This window comes from Triturus cristatus, chromosome 5_2, assembly GCF_964204655.1.
Source record: "Triturus cristatus chromosome 5_2, aTriCri1.1, whole genome shotgun sequence".
Classification (NCBI taxonomy): domain Eukaryota; kingdom Metazoa; phylum Chordata; class Amphibia; order Caudata; family Salamandridae; genus Triturus; species Triturus cristatus.
Window position 1 is genome coordinate 62,897,794 of NC_140588.1, and position 20,789 is coordinate 62,918,582.

The 20,789-nt window shown below is 43.6% G+C and overlaps 1 protein-coding gene across 1 annotated transcript in view; it reads left to right on the plus strand.

Moving 5' to 3' along the window:
* The window catches only part of GALNT1 (polypeptide N-acetylgalactosaminyltransferase 1), a 525,156-nt gene that overhangs the window by 357,422 nt on the left and 146,945 nt on the right, over window positions 1–20,789 (plus strand). Inside the window, exon 6 of the mRNA XM_085606855.1 lies at window positions 2,756–2,926. Within this exon, the coding sequence (XP_085462981.1) occupies window positions 2,756–2,926 (171 nt within the window). The remainder of the gene's footprint in view (window positions 1–2,755; window positions 2,927–20,789) is intronic.

The following is a 20,789-nucleotide window of genomic DNA, read 5'->3' on the forward strand; positions in this document are numbered from 1 at the left end:
TCACCAGACTCTTAGGTTTACTCATAGATGATGTTGATGTTTTGTTGACTTCTGAGCTGCATTTGATTCATCGATCGAGGATATCCATGGGATCAAATTGAGGGCCTAGATAATCCTGACTGGGTTATCGATTCTTTAGGCATTGCGTTCTTAAAAGAAGATATCCTGACCACCTTTCAAGAAAAATCTAAATGTATAATGGGCTTCCTCAAGGATGTGTGCTTGCTTTCATCTCTCTTAGGATATTATTTAGCAGATTTCCCTTTCATCCTAGACTTTATTTCCTGCTTGCCGTAATGGGAGCAGGGGAGTACACATCCTGTGCCAGCTATATGTAGATGATTAGATTCTGATAGGTTAGAACACAGTGGGCCTTTAAAGTAAACCTGATGCTTTGTCCAGTTACTTTAAAGACAATGACCTAACAATAAACTGTTGACAAAATCCAACTTCTCATGGTTTTAGATTCCATCCAAATACAAGACGTTAACTGCAGTAAATATTCAGACATGCCGTTTACAATATACCTAAAATGGAGTGAGCACTTAAAATGAGAGCATCACTTACATCCCTTGCAGCAGTCAAATTTGTTCTGGGGTATGAGGGACATTCTCTACCCCTCTGCTTAAAACCTATGTGAGCAAAATACTGTGATTGTACTCAACAGTTGTGCAATGTTATGCCTTAATTTTGATGTATGTTGGGAGTCGCAGTCTAAAATATTCAATATACCATTGGGGCAATGATAAAGTCAATATGAAGGGAACGAAATTTCACTGCTTGGGCGCAAATTGGGGTAATCCATATGTGGTGGTTCTTTTATAAATTAGCTTAGCTTTAAATCTCTAATAACATGTCAGTCCTTTGTTGTAAGGAGGTACAACACAGTGAGAGAAACTGGATAGTCACACTTTTTAAACATATAAATATAAAAGCCTTTATAAGAAATTTAGCATTATGGGAAGTTGGGAACCTTCCCCCCCAAAGTTATTTCAAATACAGTGGTCCCAATCAATAACCTTATTAAGGTTATGGAATATTTATTGAATAAAGCATCTATTGCCAAAATCATGCCATTTACAGGAAATTAGAATGTGTCCCTGCACATCCTCACTTTATCCAATAAAAAGAATTACGAACGTAATTTTTGAAGCTGCGCCTAGGATGTAATCTAATATTTGATTCAAGGCTTTTGGTCAAAAGAACAAGCAAAAGAGTGCATCAGTCTGTATTCCTAAAATGCCAAATGTTCAAGTATGCATATTTTTATACATTTTCCGTTGTTTTTCGCAGTTCGTAAAAAAGATCTTAAAACCTATTTTTATTTTTTAAAAAAAGTTCCCCTTGGAAAAGCCATGTGTCAATTGATCTTTTAGCCAATATGTGTTTTACTGATGTGGCTATTGAGATAGCTCGTTTTTAATTACACTTAAAGAATATCATGCATAATTCTGGTTTAAAAAAATGTATGCATTTGTTTTACAGACCTAATTGCCTTGAACTTCTATATTACCACCACTATAATAAGTCATTATTTATGTAGCGTGGGCATATGTGGCATTTGATAACAATATCACTATGCTGTTTGAAACTTCAGCTTCTAAAACTGATCTAACCAGCGACTTGGGTTCACCACAGACGGTTCTCACCCCTATCAGCAAACGGCTACAGAGCCGCAGGGCCGCAACACGCTTTTAAGAGCGAGCAGCAGCGGTGGCTGTAGGGAAATGTAGTCCTCCCCAGCAGTGGCGTGATGCAGGTCACAGGCAGTTCCCACCCCATTCAGGGCTAGTCAATCTACTTTCTCCAGTTCATCAAAGTGATTATGGACAGGTACATTATAAAACCCATTGTGACATTGCAAGCCATTTGAGGGAGGTTTTGAGCTAGGACTGAAACTCTAACAGCGGCAGGGATGAGCCTGCCTGGTAAGTAAACCAGGTTTCTAAAGGTAACCCAAGGGCAAAAAATACCCCTTTCTGTGTCTGCACCTCCTCACTCAGCAGCTTTCGAACCAGATAAGGATCTTTAAAGTTAATGATTCCACAATCCCCAGGGCGATCTGCGTGGCCTGGCCCAATCCACCCCACCCTGCGTGTCAAAAGTATATTATGTGCCATTTTGGTAGAAAAGTTCATATTTCTGACATTTATTGCAATTGTAGTAACATTTCTTTGATGTAATTATCTAGTGTCTCCAAAATGTTGCTGGTTAAAATGACATCTCGCTTTGTATAAACAGTATTAAGGGAGTTCTCCTCATTGCTCACAGTGATCTGTTATACGGTCTGTACATACTCACTTTTGAGAACAGGACTTGAGAATAATCCTGATCTCTTGCGTGATTTAAATGACGACATTCCCACTTTGACTAGTTGGTAGTCCTCCAAAATCGTTGCAGTGATGAGCGTTAGTGGGACATGGTGTCATGAATCGCTCCAATGATTTTGGCATAAATAAAATCTGTAGCGAGAATAGTGTTATGTTTTTTTCTTGTACCAGAACAAAGTGCCTCCTTAATTAGTAACTTTCTTTTGAGAATTACTTTACTTACCTATCTTGAGATTTATGGTGGTTTTCTGTTTAAATGTATTTATACGCATTTGAGTGTAATCAGAACATAATTTGTGAATAGAAAACCAAGTACATGAAAATGCGCAATCAGTATTTGAGGTTATTTTTGGCATCCAAAAACCTGTTTTGTGTTTGTCAGTTTTTCTAGTTTTATCAACCTTTGTCCTTTTCTCTCTTTACAGGAAAACAGTTGTTTGCCCCATTATTGATGTTATCAGTGATGATACGTTTGAGTATATGGCAGGCTCGGACATGACGTATGGAGGGTTCAACTGGAAATTGAATTTCCGCTGGTATCCTGTCCCCCAGAGAGAAATGGACAGGAGGAAAGGAGATAGAACTCTACCAGTCAGGTAAGGAACTGACCATTACCTCTGCTGAATTATTCCCATGCCGGTTTTGATCTTTGCCACTCAACTCATCCACGTAGGACCTGTTTTTATTGTCTTGTATTTCATTTTTTATTGCGATTATTTAATAAATGCAATACAATATTGTCCATAACTGGGCTACACAATACTAATTGATTTCGAAGATGTCTTTGGTAATGGACTTAATTCTACTTACTGAAGTACTAAACCTGTAGGCTAATGTACCAAGTTTTAAATCGTATATAAAGAGCATTTTTGATGAGCGAAGGACAGAGGAAGGGTCGAACTGGGATAGAACATGGGCCCGGGGACCAAAATAAAAGTGGCCCGATTAGTGATTTAGATAGCTAAAAAAGAGGCCCGTGTTTGCAAATTGCGGCAATTTTGAACTTGTATCGGCACTATGTATATGTGTTTTACAATGTAAGGAAGACTATATGGATTTGTGCTTGGTGCAGGCAATGTTTGTTCCAATATCAGGGAACACGGGCCCAGCGGACCTAAAAACAGGCCCATAAACAGCCAGAAAACCGACCCACACACTGACCTGTCAGAATAGCCAGCCGGTCACTGCCTGAATGCAATATAGGCCGGTTCGACCCTGGACAGAGGGAAATGAAACACCAAACATTTTGTAATTTAGTCTTATCACTATCTAGAGGTATCCACCTTACCACTGTGGAAAATCATCCCTCACAACTTGAAATTTTACCAAGTTGTTAGTGTGCAGAGTAGATCTTGTAAACACGCAAATAACCATAGTCTTTTTTCCAGTTAGTCAATATCTAATTTTCCTAAAATTACTGTTGTAATAATCCATGGGTTTTTCCTGAATTTAGCAGATCTTATTTTTTTCGGATCTTTGAATGTAAATAACCTTCTGGGTTGCAAGAGCAATCCAGTTTTCGTCCTAATTCTGACAAAGACTTAGCTTCAGAATTGCTCAAATTTGGAGAACGTAAAAAATGTGTGTCACAATCCAGAACAATCCAGTTTAAGCAACGATCTGATAAGTGTAAGTTTTGCATCTTTATGGGAAACAAATATCTCCACAGAAGACTGTTCTGTCACTTTTAAGATTACTGTGCAGTCCGAGCTTGTTGAGAGTTGAGCATGATTGTGTGTATACCCCAGCATCCAGTTCCTTGCTAGTGTCTGCTTCCATATTTTCAGACAACTGAGGCTAAGAGCCTTGGAATGTGTGTTGCAGAAATAGAAATTATTGAAGACGACCTTTAGGCCAGCATTCATCAACCTCTGATCCATTGAGCATACTGAATTGAAAGACTCCATGAGTCATTCTCTTCATCAGATATATTTCCCATCCTCAGATTGCCGCACCTATTAATAGTCTTCTTGGAACTGAGTTTGTGAGTCATTGTGTTGAGAATTCTTAACTAGTTAATTTTGACATGAAGTGACCAAACTAGGCTGAAATATAATTAAGGGCTAGATCATCATTAATGTTGCCAATGTTTTTAAAACATTATTACAACATATCTATCTTCATGCAACAATTTCCGAATGATGCATTTTCTGATTAGTGGCACCTGGGGGAAAAGAGTTGGAGAAATTATTTTATCCAGTACCTCGTCGTCGCCAATAACCTCTGCAATCCAGAGCCATCTCACCGGCGACAGCTTGCATATCCAAGTTTCGTAACATGGAGTCGCTATTCACCTTAATGCCCCGATCATAGTCCTTCTGGACACCTTCCCTACCTTTGATTCACATGACCTCAGTATACTCATTGCCTGCATGTGTCTCTCCTGCCTATTCTCCTACCTTGATGACAAGTCCTGCTCTGTGTTCTAGTGAGCTCTACATCCACCTCTTGGCTGCTGGGTAATACTAGAATACCTTCCTTTGCCCCACTACTTTTCCGTGTTGCATCCTTCCTGTGATATATAGTTGTGTGTGTTTTCTTATCACCTTTAGCTTATAATCCCTTTCTCCTCAATGCTCATTCCAGGTGTACGTGAAAGGATGGCCATGCACTTAACTCAGTCTGTCTAAATGTCTATCTTTATATTGAATCCACTGTGCCAAAAATCATTGGGTCTCCCATCTTTCTGAGCAGCATACATTCTCCCCCTCTCCCTGGGAGGTTTACACGCGCTCTGCAATCCCTTGACTCTGATGTGCGCTTATTTCATTCAACCTGTGCAAACTCTGTCCCCATCTTTCTGTTACTCATCAAGCTGGGTAACTGTAACAGAAACGGCATGCACCTCCTTTTTACTGCTCCTCCCAAACTATTGATAAAGGACTTTAGCTTTCTGGCCACTGTACCCTCTGACAATTTCTCAGGTCATCTCGGGGTCACTTGGTTCCCTGGACACGTTACTTCTCTAACTTCTCGCAGTAATGTTGCTGTCCATCCATGGTGTTTGATCTCATATCACTGCACCATGTGCATATACAGTCTGCTCAGTTGGAAGTGTAAACAGTCTATGCACCCCAAACACGTTCTCTCTTGGCATCACTAGACAGACGCCACCCAATCGACCCGGGATCCTCTCCACCTCCCTTCCCAAATCCCCCCCCCCCCCCCCCCGGCTGTCAAAGATTTCCGACGAGAGTGTTCCTCCAGCATCTTCCTAGCCGAGGCCAATAAACCAAAGTACAGCACGCTCCTTCTGAGGATTCCTAAGTAAATAACGCCGTGTGCTGTCTCGTAATTCCCCTTCCTCTCTTCTCCTGTAGGTTTTTATTCCCGAGAAATGGACTTTCCATTGCTCAGTATCGCTTGTCTCTCTGTATTTATTCAGTACGGTTTCTGCTGTAAACAGCCTGCGGATGGCGCGTGCAGTCATAACTCGAGCATCATCCCCGCACCTCTTGAAAGAAATGAAGTGAACGTAAGTCCTTGTTCGCCCTCTGCCAGACTGTAAGGAATGGGAGCGTATTTGTCGTCAGCCACTGTGGTCCTATTTGCTGTCGGGTTAAATGTGATTAAGCTTTAAATACCGTGGGGGGGGGGGGGGGGGGGGGGAAGGAATGTCATAACTCGTCTCTGTTTTATGACGTAGCCCACATGTTCAGACGGCCTCAATCAAACGGTGTCCTCTTGCAGCCTTTAATATCGAGTTTTGTCACGGAGCAGCGGAACAAATACAACATCAGAACCATCCGTTAGTGTCTTGGGCATGACCGCGAGATAATGTCCATGCAGATTATACATCCACACTGGTGCAGATGCGTGTAAATGTTGTTGCTGCCAGCAACCCTTTCCCTAAATAACATTTTCCTAGAATTGGTGCATGGTTTGACTCTCCAGGCCTTTGGATAATTTACCCCCACATTAAATTGTTTGGAGTACGATATGCCATCACGCGCATAAATTAGGTGCACGCTGCAAGCTATTGGTGCAATTGCGCCACCTACAGGACACGGGAAAGTAGTTGTCAATGCTCCACAGTAAAATGATATCGACGTTTGTACTTGGGTATGACTTCGTCGTAGCTGGAGACGCAGTTTGCAGTTTACTTAGAAACTGTTTAGTTAACCAGTTCAACAATTGAAATTATAATTGTCATTTATTTTGGGGAGTCATTTTAATCCTCAGAATACGTTTGCAGTGGGTGGATATTGACCAGTCCTTACTCTGCCAGGCTTATTTTTGGGTCCTGGAAGCCAAACAAATCCGCCCCATCCAATCTATGTAATGCTTTTTTGCCCCCACTATGTTCTGTCATATGCTAATGATTACATTCAGTATTTAAAACACTGAATTTCAGAGCATAAACGTTTGCTCCCAACTTTGAATATCCAAAGTTGTAGTCCTAGAAGAAAGTTTCACAGTGATCTTGGGATCTGTACCTCTGTTACTCGCTTAATTCGATAAGAATTGATTAGAAATTTGATTAACATTTTGGGAGCAGAAAGGCATTTTGAGACTTCTTGGATTTGGTATGGGAATTATATTAGTAGGGTGAATATTTTTTATCTTTTTGCAGGGGTACCGTATAGTACTTACCTCCATGGTGCAGCATATTTTTTTAATGTGTCAAGCGAAGTGTAGTAGTGGGTTAGTATTCTTGTATTAGTAATTAAGCATGTTTCTCCTTTAATAGAATTTAGATTGCAGAAGTGTATGAAGTAGCTTGCATATATAGTGACGTTATGGAATGTGGATGGGAGGACGCAGGAGCTCATGTCGGTGGGCTGTGAACATCCCTGTGTGCACGGAGCAAGCCCAATAAATGGTATTGTGAGTTTGGGCTCCGTGTGCTGAGATACTACATAAATCCCAGACATTTTGTTCTCTGCACAGAGCAGCATCATGGGTCCAGAAGAGACCGAATGTCCTGAGCTAGAACGTGAGGAGTGGTTGGGCTTGAAAACACGCATTGGGTCAGTCCACTGTGCGGTTGTTTTTATATGGTTACATTTCACATAACGTTTGACGTGGGCATAGGATTGCGGGTTAGTGGTTTGCCTTCGCTTTTGGACCACGTTTACAAACGGTAATTAGAACCCAGTTATTAACGCCAGCAACGTAGACGCTAGCTTGCATCTCAGAACTGCACTGATCAATTCAGGTACATTAATTTCATTTGAAAACTGATAACGGAAGAGAGTGAAGTGCTTCTGTTGCTCGCATCATTGATGTAAATTATACAAAGCATAACATTGGAAACCGGTGTTCAGGAGATGATTCGAGACTTAACTTTAGTAATAAAACGGGAGATTGAATTGTATTATTGCGCCCTGAAGGGATGCACTATAATAAAACATAAAGTTCAAAGGAACATACATCTTTAAATGGCGAGAACAATCTATATGCACCGTCGGCTGCATTGTATCGATGTTGCACAAGAAAGCTGCTTTGACACAAACACTGTGGTTATATAGTGCAAGGCCAGATCTTCGACTGGTGCACCACCAGAATATTGACAGTGTATGGACAGTCTGTCACACAAGCAGTACTGCTTTGAGGCCTGCAATAATTAGTGCATCTATTGGATAGCTACCTGAAGATCTGATTGAGGGAGTACGGTCTTCGGAGGAACTGCGAAAGTGCTGCCAAGCAATGCCTTTCATACGAATCTGTACCTCCACCCAAGCGACACAAGCCGCAGGACAGCCCTAGATTGATTGCAGCTACCAAGTTCCATAGCATTGCTAGGAGAGATCAAGTTCGGACAAACTTTATTTAGTCCACAATTAGTTTGAGGTATTATATGTAGCAAAATCTTGTAAAGAACCGGTGCGCACAGGAACTGTGGCGCAAATTTTGGGCCAGAAAAAACATTTAAGTTTACTGTTCTTTGCTAAATGAGCTTAGCAGTGAAACTGAGTAAATGAAGTTTCATAAACTTGAAGCAGAATTGTACCTCTCTGGCATTGGAGCTGGTACATAAACTGAGACGTTAAATGTAACTAAATCCTGCCCTGTATTGTAAAGCATAGTTATATGTAATCAATCTGAGTGCTGTCATAGCCAATATCCTGATGGTGACCTGGATTGTCCACCATGGTTTTGAGCTCAATGTTGTCGTACTGTTCATACTTTATCAGCAAGAGTGTGCGTTTGGACAGCATAAACATCAAAACTGTGCGAAACTGACTTCCTGAACACCATCAGGTTATGTTGGCTGTAATCCTGGCTAGCTCACGGTGCACCCTCTGGACCTCTAAACCGTACATCAAACCCGAGGGCATGGGCAACCTCAGAACATGACCACTCTGACTCCCCAAGGAAATCATGGAAGAAGATAAAGTCCCTTTTGTTAGTAACTCATGCATGCCCAAAGGGAGACACAAGAAATATGCACATTTGAAGTTGAAACATTTATTGAAACAATAAGATTCTTGCGTAAAATGTGTGCTGGCATTCATAGAAGGAAACAAAACCGAGTTATCAGCATCACAGGAATGGTAAAGAAAATGAACAGTTCAATCATTGTGCTGTTACGTGGATGATCTGTTTGCATATAATTGTGCTCCTACCTAGTGCTCCCTATCCTAGTGTGCCTAGGGTGGATGAATCTGCCAGGATCCCTTAGGGCGATACCTGTGGGTATGTTTCATCTGGGGCCCAGTCTTGGTGTAGAGCTAGGCACCATCCCTGTCAGGAGGGAGGTAAACAGGATTCAGCTAGACTAGAATTACAGCTTGAGGTGTCCTAAACAGTGTCCGCTAAATGCTCCTCTCCCTCAACTAAGGAGTGATGTTTATGTAAGACCTATTTACGTACATCACAGAAAAGTAAAATGGAATTGAAAGGGCACCAAAGAGAAATACAGTAAAACGGGGTAAGGCTACATTTGTGCTAAGGAGAATGCAGTATGATCTAGTTCTCTGAAAAGTGATTACTGTTGCACTCTTCAGGTGTGGGGTTGGTAACAAGTTTGAGCTTCAAAGGTTCAGACCATGGCGGGCCTTGGGCATGGGCGAGCTGTGCCATGGTCTGGGGTGCCAATATTCCAAGGGAGGCAGCAGGGAGCTGCCTGACTTAAGGTTATGCAAAGAGCAGTGTATTCAGCCCACTTAGTCTCAATCATTTGCCGTTAAGGGCTTTGTAAGCAGCCCTTAATGTGCCTTAGCGTAATTGTTAGCACTTCATCAACCCCATTGCCGTTCTTCCTCACATCTTCTGCCCTCACACAGCAACGAGCCCTGCCCCCACAAGAAACACTACATTTTTTTCCGCCCAGGGCGCTGTGCTGGTCAATCCAATTTAGGGCTGAGCCTGGTTCAGATTAACCCCTCCCTTCATCTGTGAGTGAATTTGTCCAATATTCAGTGTTAAGGGCACAGTTGTCCAACCTCATGGAAAAGAGAATATTCCGTCTACTCTCTGGAACTCTATTCTTAAGAAATAGTTTTGCACACTGTAGGTGTACTCCCGTATCATTCAGTGATCTTCCATGGTTTTAAAGAAGTACCTGTGCATTCCTATGCGTTCCTATTTCACTCTTTGCTTCAGCATCTTGATTGCTTACATTCTAGGTTTGCCTATTCATTGGACTAAAATGCACCACATCATTACTTATACATAAAGTGCACATACCACAACAATTGCATCGATTCTTTCGATATGTTAAGTATCATTGCTGGGTACATTCCACTGGTCTGGGTTCCTTCTGCACCTCTAACGTGGTGATGTCTTACTGAAAGGCGTATATGCAGAAACCTGTTTATCTGGATAGGCCATGATTTCACAGGTGAGGAAAGAGGTTTGTGGAAGTGTTTGATTAGGCCACCATCATAATTATTTCTCAAGTTTTTTGTGCTTAAGTGAATCAAACACATATTGTTCCCCAGGAAAAGAAGTCTCTGTTAGATCACACCTATGCTTTTTTTCCAATTCATGGGATTTTAAGATACTGCCAGGGGGAAGCTATAGGGGGTCAAGATTGAGCTTTGTGGATGGAGTAGAATAGCAGGAGAGTGAAGGACAACATTAATGGGTATGTTAGTGAGCTGTCAAAAACCCAGGACATTGGTTTAGATAGTGGGTAAGGTACAGGCAAAAAGGTGAGGCTGGGAACCTCTCCTCGTTGGACTTGAAAGGTGTTTCCAAAACAATAGATGTAATCTCTGGCTTAAAAGAACACACTTAGCAAAGGTATGTTCTGTCAGTCCTACTATGGTCATTTAGTTCTTTGTCCACTCATTCATATTCCAGTCACTCCCCTTTCCTATATAATCTGGGGATGACGCATCTTCTTTGAAATATATTTACGGCATTCAGGATGAAGAAAATGAAGATTGAAAATCAGATGTAGTCTAATGCCATTTTCATTGAAACTTCTTTAAGAATAGCTACCTTGTTTGCACCTTCAGCACTGTCCGAGATGAAAGATAGACTTCAGTCGATTATTTGGTGAGCGCACCCTTAGAAAAGGTATATCTGGGTTTTTAGTGTAGAATCAAAGACATAATGTACCTCTATTGCTGTGAGTGAGTTGGCACACTATATTGAATGTAAAGCTTTACCATTCCATTGGGAATGCTGGCCTTTGTGATAGCCTTTAAGGCTGGAATTGGGTGTCATAACAGTTATTCGTTTTCCTCTAGTTAATGATCTTCCCTTCACTACAGCAGTCTGTACTGCCATCAGTATTTTTTCTGGCAGTGCAAAACGCATCTCTGTTTTTGTAGAAGTGTGGTTTATATGCAATTGGTACAAAGTCTCCTTTATTGAATGTGGCATAAGTGTAACCTAATGTTACTGCAGTTATGCGGATCACCAAATTTGTGGTGTTGACACGTGTGAAAGTGTTTTGAAGCGAACATTTCCGCTTGTACTGAACATAAATCTGTGTGTTCAGTTCTCCACTGTTTACCTGAAAAGTCTGGACGTATTAAGTCCTAAAACTGTTTTACACATTGTGCATAATCTGGTATGTAAGTTCTGCTGAAGTTTAGGAAATCCAATATCAATTGAAGTTTTTTCAATGTGTGTGGTTGTTGTAACATTTCACATTTCTCTACAAAATGTACGCAGTACTCTTGCCTTCACTTTGTAGGAAAGTAGTATCTGCTTCTTATGGTTACCCCGCTTTTTGCTGATGTCACACTGTTTTTGGCCTAGTCTGACTGGGATCCTGCTATCCAGGACCCCAGTCTATCTGATTTCTCCCTTAAATTGATATACCTGTAACTTAGGTACACTCCAGATTGGATTCTGGGGGTACCCTTATCAGTCCCTAGTATATGGTACACCATGTACCTAGGGCATAGGTACCCCAGAGGCCTCCCATGGGCTGAAGCCTGTATTGTGCCGCCCCTGAGAGGCCATCCAAATGGACACAACCAGCCTGCTACAGCAGACTGTGTAAGCTGGTGCCTGCGCCACTTACTTAAGATATAGGTTCACTATATCTATTTAAATCACTACACTTAACTACCTATCAGTCACCCCTATGGCAGGCCTTAACAGTCCTGAAAGCAGGGTGCTGGGTTTTACGTGAGAGGGTGCCTCTGCATGAGCAGAGCCCCTCTGCAGCCTTCGGAGACCATTCTCCGGGGTTGTCTGTGATGCAGCCAGACATGTATGTTTAAGTGCATAATAACCTCGTGGTAAATGCTAACTTTAAGACGGCTGCTTAGAAACATGTTGTGTTTGATATCAAACACCTTGGAATCATACCTCCACACCAGTAACTGGTGTGGGAGGTATGATTCCCCCCTTCTGAAGGGACATATGTGGGACACCGGTATACCCGGTACCAGCTTTCTCGACCTGGGCAGCACAAAATGGATGCTGCCAGCCACAGACACTATTCTGCTCTCCTGCTGCTGAGCCAAGCTCGCGCAGAGGAAGGCATGACAATAGGCAACCTGTCACAGAGAGGTGTAACCACCTCCCAGACAGGATTTAGTGTATTGGGGCTGGGTGGGTGCACTCTGCGAGTGCCAGAAAGTCTGCACTGGGGGCACATGTGGTGTCCCTGTGCATAGTCCAGCTCAAACCAGTTCCAGGAGCCATTTGCTCCTGCTCTGGCTCAAAACTGGACAAAGGGCATGGGTGTAGCCACCCCTCTGTCCTGCCCCTCTCCTGGGAGGGTCCACAAAATCTTTCCTACCCCTTCCCATGGGTATAACTACAGGACTTTAGATTTTACCTATACAAGATTCTGCAAAGAAGAAACCAAGTACTTTGACTGCCTGCTAGGCGCTGGACGTCTGAAGAATCTCCCTTGGAGTAAAGGAGTTACTCCCCTGCAAGAGCAGGCACCTAAACGCATCTGACCGGTTTGCTTCTCCCGAGCTCCTGAGGACTCCGAAGATTTCAGCAACGCAGGAGGTGGGTTTCCAAATGTCCTTGAGGTCGATCTGCCCTCTCAGCAATTCTGAGACCAGTATCCCTCATGCTGACCGTGCAACCCTGTTCACCACGTACATTTGCAGTTGCATATGCTTAGTGATGATTCCTGAGCCTGTGCTTTGGACTCCGTGTAGTCCTGACGCCAAGCAGTATTTTCACCGTAGATTTCAGGCCTCCACTCCACGAGTGTCCTGTGGGCTGGTACTTTGTAAACTTGCTTGAGGTCTCTTCGAGACCCCTGGTCCGTTGGCCTGTGGGTCCTGGCGAGGGTCACTTTGTTAATTCTTGGGCTTACCTGTTTGCTCCTCACGTACCCTGATTCTCCATTGCTTGGAGAGTCCCCTGGACCTTGCTGGTCCGTCCCCTGGACCTTGCTGGTCCTCACCGTAACCGATTTCCTCTGACCGCGTGGGTTGCATTTGCCAAGGCTTGTTGGTGCTCCAGCTGGACATCGACTCCTCAGCTCTCGACATCCTTCGTGGGACAGCTCACCTCCTGAATCTGGTTGTCCTCGACGTAGTCTCCTCCCTGTGACTGCAGAGTCAAGCAACCCTTCTTCATCCCTGAAGCACTCGACAGCGGTGGGTATTCAACTACCGAGCCCCTGGTCACCTGAAGTGACCCAGACTCTGTCCCCTCTGCTTTCAGGTTCTTCTCACCTCAAATCCAGGCTTGGATTCCACCGGACATTCTTCGCCCTCCGGGCAGCAGGACTTCTTTGCAGCTCTGCAATGAAAACGACAAAGGTTTCTGACACCACTTGGCCCCTATGCACCCAGCTCCTCTGGGATAGGTAACACGGGTACTTCAGTACTCACTGGTGAGTTGGCCTTAGGACCTCCTAAGTTCCAAAGGGGTTGCTCGAAGTCCTCTTAGAAGTGTTCTTAACTTGTAATTTTCCAACCGTGACTTTCCCTTAGAGTTGTACGGAGCACGCGTCTGTGTTTCCTCACTGCACCCGTCCTCCGTGGGCTCTCTGTGTCACTCCTCTGGTTGGTTCCTTGGGGTCCCAGCGATTCTACGTGCTCTAGGCACTGTCTATTGAAGTTGTTGTTGTTATACCAATTTTTTAGTATATGGTTCGGTCTCCCCCTGGAGCCCGCAGTGTATTTCGCTATTTACGAATGTTCTATTGATCTAGTATTGTGTGGTTTTGTGCCCTAGTAGAGAGTGTTATATTAATAAATATGTATTTTTATATAAACACTGTGTGGTTCTCCTTTCATTTAATCATTTAGGATGTGATATTCTGGTAAAACAAGCTGCTTTACATTCCTTCAAGATTAAGCCTGAAGGCTGCTCTCCATAGCTACCACTAGGATAGCGTTCAATAAGGTTATCATTGACCTCAGACATCATAAGGGTCGTGTGGTCTGATACAGGGTTCCCACTTTAACTAGCGGACAGCATATTCCAACTCACTATCTCACACACTTGACAACTGGTATCCTAATTACAGGACACTGAGATAGGTAATCTTGGATTTTTAAAATTGAATTTATAGCCCATGTGAGCAAACCCTAGAATTATGCGATCTACTCTGGCCAAATGTGTTGCTAAGCCATCATCCGTCAAGTAGATGTCATAGACATAGGACAATGCTTGGTTGTTAAAATCATGTTACAGATCTGATACACAGGTTGAGAACAGCCGGGGCTAGTCTCATACCCTTGTGGCAATCGACAAAATTGCTTTTTAGAGCCTAAAGAGCTAAATGCAGTCAAATACCTGCTCTCAGTTACTATGTTTTGGCAGAAAACCCCATTTGAGATGTGTAGTGTGGTTATACATTTTTTGCACAATATATTGTTCATTAGTGCCACGCCATGCACATTTTGTACTGCAAATGTGTGTGTAGCTCTATTCAATTGTCTATAGTCTAAGACTAAATGATATGAATGATCTAGTTTCATTACTGGAAACAAAGGAGCGTTCATTGGTGAGGTGCAACTTTCTATTGCACCCCAATATTCAAGTTGTATGAGTATTCCCCTAACTTGTTTTTTGGCCTCCTGTTTAATGGGGTATTGTGGGCTGAACCTCATCGGTAATTATGTGGTAAGGGGATCCGTCATCCCAAGCCATGTGGTTGCAGTATAATGCCAGGGCTTGCGCTAAGGCCCACTCCTGGGCATATGTGTTTTACTGATTCTGAAACGAGGTCGGAAAAGCTGGTAATATTACTGTTTTTCGTATGAGGCAATCCCTAACAAACTCAGGTGACCAATCTTTTTCAGCCAAGAGAATGTCATAGCTGAATGACAAGTTCTCCCCAAAGAGAACATTACCCGGATGTGGAACATCCCCCTCCAGATTCAGACATACAGGAAATTTGAGAAGTTGTAATATGTTAAGGAACACTGAAGTTGATTTCATTTATTTTTGAAACATCTAGATGTATACACCACTTGATTTAAATATAAGGTGACTCGAACTTAATAGACGTTATAAGATGGCGTCCACAGAAATGGAAGATGTTTGGTCCTCTTTTTATGTTTGTCACTTAAACACGGTATATATGGAGCACTTAGAACAATTTGCCAGTGTCTTGACCAAGACCATGCATGGTTGAAACGCGTCTAATTAGAGGCAAATGTGTATATATATATATATATATATACAGTGGCAGTGATGGTGCTAGCGTAGTTATGATCAGACCCCCCAGGATATAGCGGCATGGATTCGCAAATTTAGCGGCACAAATATGGAAACTTAGCGGCATTTTTGCGGCACTTTATTTTACTCATAATCATTCATTTTCAGCCTTAAATCAATGGAAACTCTTTTAGCAGAGTATTCCACTTTCAATAGTGAACCTGGAATATGGAACAGAGGAAGCAGCCCACAGGTGAAGGCTGTTATCCTTTGGAAATGCAATTCTCCATTTGCTTTAGTATAGGTTGGTAGCCGTTATCACACCTTTTGACACATTGCGGGACCGGTGTTTGGCACATCCTTAACCCTTTTCTCGCCTGAAAGTCTGAGGGCGGCTGGACACCGCTTTCGTGGACAGGCCATGGCCCGTTGAGCAGGTCTGAGAAGGCCCACTGTGAGAAAAATAACTGACTTTATTAGTATGCAAACCTTTTGAAATCCTAGCACTGCCCATTTATTTTAAAGCTCGAAATGATTCTGGTTTCTTCTTCCCACATCCTAAAGCTCACTTCATGATTTGCAGAAGGGAAGAATATTTGTAAAAAATCCTCACGTTTGCCTCAATTTGTAACAAGCTAATATACAGAATTTAGCACACAATCCCTGGTAACCCCTAGTTTTAAATATTTCATTCATTTCATTTTGATTTCAGGGCGCGGCCATTTTAGGTTGAAAGATTTTCTTCCTGATGTGTGTGTATGAAGCTAGAGATTGGATTAAAAATGAGAGCGGGCTTTATTGTAGCAGAGGAGGTGTGAGGCCCACTGAAATCTGTGAGAGGCTTGGAATGCTGTGTGCAGTCAGTGCACTGAGGACATGGTGCACACATTTGTTCATGACGGAGTAAGCCAGCCAGCCACTGCACGGGGGACATCGCTCTACAGCAGACTTCCAGACGCCACCAGAGTGAGCAGTGAAAGGAATTGGAACGCTCGTGACTCATTCCATACCAGGAGTACGGGTGTCTTTGGTAGGGTGATCTACCTCCACGCCATAACTCCCTTCCATGCCACAACAATGGTTATGAGGAGCTGAATGCACATGTGAATCTATGAAAGGTACCAATACTGGATAACTGAACTTATAGGTAATTAACTTGTTTACTTATCCAGTATTGGATCTTTCATAGATTCACATGCTTTAATCATCCCCGCCGTCGAGGTGGGATGAGACCCCCACCTCAACGGCGGGTATGATAGAAGCATGGGACTTTATGAAAGAAGCAAACACAAAGAGATGGACTGAGCGCTGAAACTTTTAACTCACCCCCAGTCACCAATCTGGCTTGAATCCATCATCGTTCTTTAGCTCACTTCCCCCCCAGTTCAGACACAGCGATATGCAAATCATTCTTGACCCATCTGCTTGTGTCTGAATTGTCACACTTGTATGAGAGTGATGGTTAGTAGCTGTGTTGTTACTATCTCTGTCAGTATTGCAGAGGCTATGTGTGGTGCAAGCTGCAGTGGTCTCCTGGCACTTATTATTTTTCAAATTAAGCACTGCTGTGGACAGTGAAGCATCTTGACCCCTTTGTGCTGCTCAGGCATTCCAAAGCGGATTTACTAGCGGGTACCTTCAGCTGAACTTTACAGCAACACAAAACCAGGAACAATGCTTACAGGGGGATAGAAATGTCAAGAAACGAAACAGGTGAGGGTTTCAGAAAGCCAGCCTGGTCTCTGGGATACAGCCCTTACTGATTGGCTCCTCTTGTCTGTGTTGCCCCTCCCCCATGACTTGTCTACCAGGTGCCTCTTGGGTATGCCTCCCATTTGTTTGGTTAAAATACCCAAGAATGTTTCCAGGATCCATGCAACAATCAACCAATCAATCAATCAGTCGATTTGTAGAGTGTATCCAGGCGCTGCCCATACATGCTTGATACGAACAACACTAATGTCTGTGATCGAAGCTCTCTTCTGGAATATGAATTTAGTGGGTCTGTTGGCATTTGACAGACCCTTTGCCAGGGTAATGGAGACACTGACCCCACCAGAGTGGCAGCTGCCGTAATGCCACATATGGAGTTTTCACTTGCAGAAAACCCATGTACACCAAGGGGGTACACACCTACAAAACTGGTAAGTAAGCATTTATAATTTAAAAAAAAGCACAGGCATACCTACAGGGATTGCCAGTGACACCCTACAAGCAGGGTGAAGCTGCCATGGTTACTAAGGCGGTCTTGCACGGAAGGGGAGCTGTACAGTGGGTAGACCAGCTTTATCATTTTTACTGACGTCATGACCCCTAAATGTGTGTCCCAAAGACAGAGCCAGTGTTGGCTCTTCCTTCAGTCAAGCCACCTTCCTACACCCTCAAAGTAGGGCAACAGAAAGCAGGGTAGGAGTCACTCATTGTGGAGTGACAAACTTCAGTCTTTGGACTTCAACCAGTCTCTTTTGTTTGGTAAATCCACCACCCCACACCGCCATTTACTTCAACCGCACAATGCCCCTTCCAAAACACACAACCCCTTGAAATCAGAAAACCGGAGCAGCAGGCTAAGAGCAAGCCCTTCTTGAGTCACTTCTGTGGGTGCTACAGCTCCAGGTCAGACACGCAGCTGTGAAACGAGGAACTTTTTTATTTTTATAAGTTGTTCACTCATTCATCCATTCAGCCAAAACTGGAGAAAGATATAGCGTCAGCTAGCACTGAAAATGTTATGAAACGTGGATTTCCAAGTTGCCAAACATAGCTCATAGATTCCTGGATGCCAGGGCTGCTCAAGGAATAAGAGCTGCTGGTGGGACAGGGGAACAAGAATCACAGTGGCAGGGCAGGCCTCAGAGGCAAACACGGGGAACAGAGAAGGACGAGGTGTGATCAGCTCAGGCCTTGAGTGCTGGCCGCAGGAGCCCTATCCAGTGGTGTCGTGAATGATCATGGCCAATCAATGAAGGACTCCGCGACCATAGGAATTCTTTTGTAAAAATTGCGGCATTTTTACAAAAGTGCCGATTTCGCGGGCACTTTTGTAAAAATTGCGGCATTTTTACAAAAGTGCCGATTTCGCGGCAAGCCGCGAAATTGCAAAATCCTGGAGGGTCTGTATGATGAGGGCAGTTTCCATAGGAAAGGCATTTTTAGGTCTTGCCTGACCCAGCGCATGCACTGGTCTGGCGAGACTTATTGAGAGCGCTCCAAAAAGTGCTACCAGGCCAGCCTAGAGCTACAGTGCATGTGCGCGGGCGCGCGCACCGCGCTTGACCGCGATTACTTTCACTTTCGCACCCGCACGGCCGCTTTGATGTTTGATTGCGGTCACTTTCGCGGCCGCACGTCCGCTTGGCATAGCCAATAGGTCTCGCTTTTGGGACCTTATACGAGTACTACACCAAGCAAAAGCTCGTGACTTCAGTGAAAATACTTGCTCTAACTACGACCTTAAGTGTTGCAGCTGACCCCACCCCCCATGCCTTCTTCCTTATGCGTTGTAACCTTACAGAATGTTCATGCCCTATATAGGTGTTCTGTGTGTGAATATGTGGCTTCATGGGTGCCCAGCTCTGTTTTGTCAGTGTATGTCTTTAGTCCTTGTTGTAGATGCGTTTATATAATGGCGTCTGTTTGCGTGTACCAGAGCTAATAGTTCTTGCTTTAATGTGTTGATGCGTGAAGACACAGGCATGCACAAATTAGGTATCCTTTCTTAGCACATTAAACCCATACTTATTAGCTTTGCCAATACGGTTATTCATAGTAGCTTTCATTCGCCACTTGTGATTGATTCAGCTCTTCCGTGTCCTCTCTAATCTGTGTACACACAGATCCTGCATTCATAACAAGACTACGTTTGGGGGTCCTTTTGATGGAACTACATGCCCCCGCCCACTGCTTTTGTATAGGTGGGGGTCAGTTATACAGTGTTAACGTTTAGAAGGTATTCAGTAGAATGTCACAGACTAATTAGTCACCAAGAAGCGCGTGTTAGTGCTTGTTGTTGAAGTTGGTTTCATCCAGCTGTTATATCATGCTCTGACTAGGGACTCCCACTCCTTGTCGTTGGTAAACCCTTGCATAAATCGCTACCTCTCACAAGCCACAACAGAATTAAAGAAGAGTCAGTAGCTCTGTCTTGTGAAGAAGATGCCATGCACATGTATCCAAAGGCTACCCTGCACACAACTTTGTATTTGTACAGGTGCACGCTCCATGCACTGAACTAGATTTCAGAACTATCAATGGTGAAAGGGTGGGAATAAATGTTTTGAACGTGATGTCTTTAAATATGTTCATGTTGCAGTGCATTGGTGTGTTGTAGGGTTAGTATGCATAGGTTACTGCAAATGTCACAAGCAGTGTAAAGGCTGGAGAAAACGTTACTGCACGTACTGATAGCATAATATCTTGTAATATTTTCCATAGTATGACTTGTTTTATTGCTATTATGTGCATAGTCTTGTATGGGTGCAGTCATCACCGTTATTCCTCTGATCAGTGTGGCTCAATGGTTAGAGCGGCAGACCCTGATGCAGAAGTCTGGCCCGGGACCAGGGTTCAATTCCCGCCTCGCCGGGTCTTGGACTCAATTTCCTCGGACCTGATAATTCTCGCCTCGGTGTCCATCCTAATCATGGGTCCCACTCTGCAACTCTGGGCAATAGCTTGCTTAATCTCCACAACGGCCCCAACAACGCTAGGATGCCTGGCCTCACCTTGGGGGTGCCCAGGAGTGGCACTTCACAGGGAAAGGCCAGGAAGGGTTCCTCAGCGGTATTCGTACAAGCGCCGAGATGCCTCCGGGTAGTCGTGCGCTATACAAGTACATCTACATTTACATTTACATCAGTTTTCTTTCTAGGTGGGAAGAAAGTGGGGGTGGAGGGAGAGTTTTCCCAAAGTTCTGCATGAGCTAATACCCAGTTGTGGTTGTAATGGTGCCTCTTCAACCTCCCTGCTAAGAATATCGGACCGGATTTTCTACAGCTAACCTTCAGACCAGAAGCCTCTTCATTTGGGACAGTATCTGTGAGACCTGGAGACTCACTAAGTAAAGTGCTTAATGAAAAGGAGCAGGTTATCCGCTTAAAGAACTACTCATTCTTCCCCAAAACATTGCATCGTTGCCTATCCATTCGGCCATGGTCTCAATAGCCTGAACAACAAGCATTGGCATAGCCAATAGGTCTCGCCTTTGGGACCTTATAAGTGTTTAGCCATGCAACAGTTGACTTTGTTACACCAAGGATATTGTGCTGGATAACTAAACACTTATAAGGTCCCAAAGGCGAGACCTATTGGCTATGCCAATGCTTGTTTGTTTTTCATGTCAAGTTTCGTGGAAGTCAGTTGAGTGGGGGCCAAGGAAAAGGGGTGGTCCCAAAAGTGGTGTTATTACCCATTTGAATTCCCATAGGATTCTTTGCTATTTGATACCGAAAAAAATTGCTTGAGCGAAAA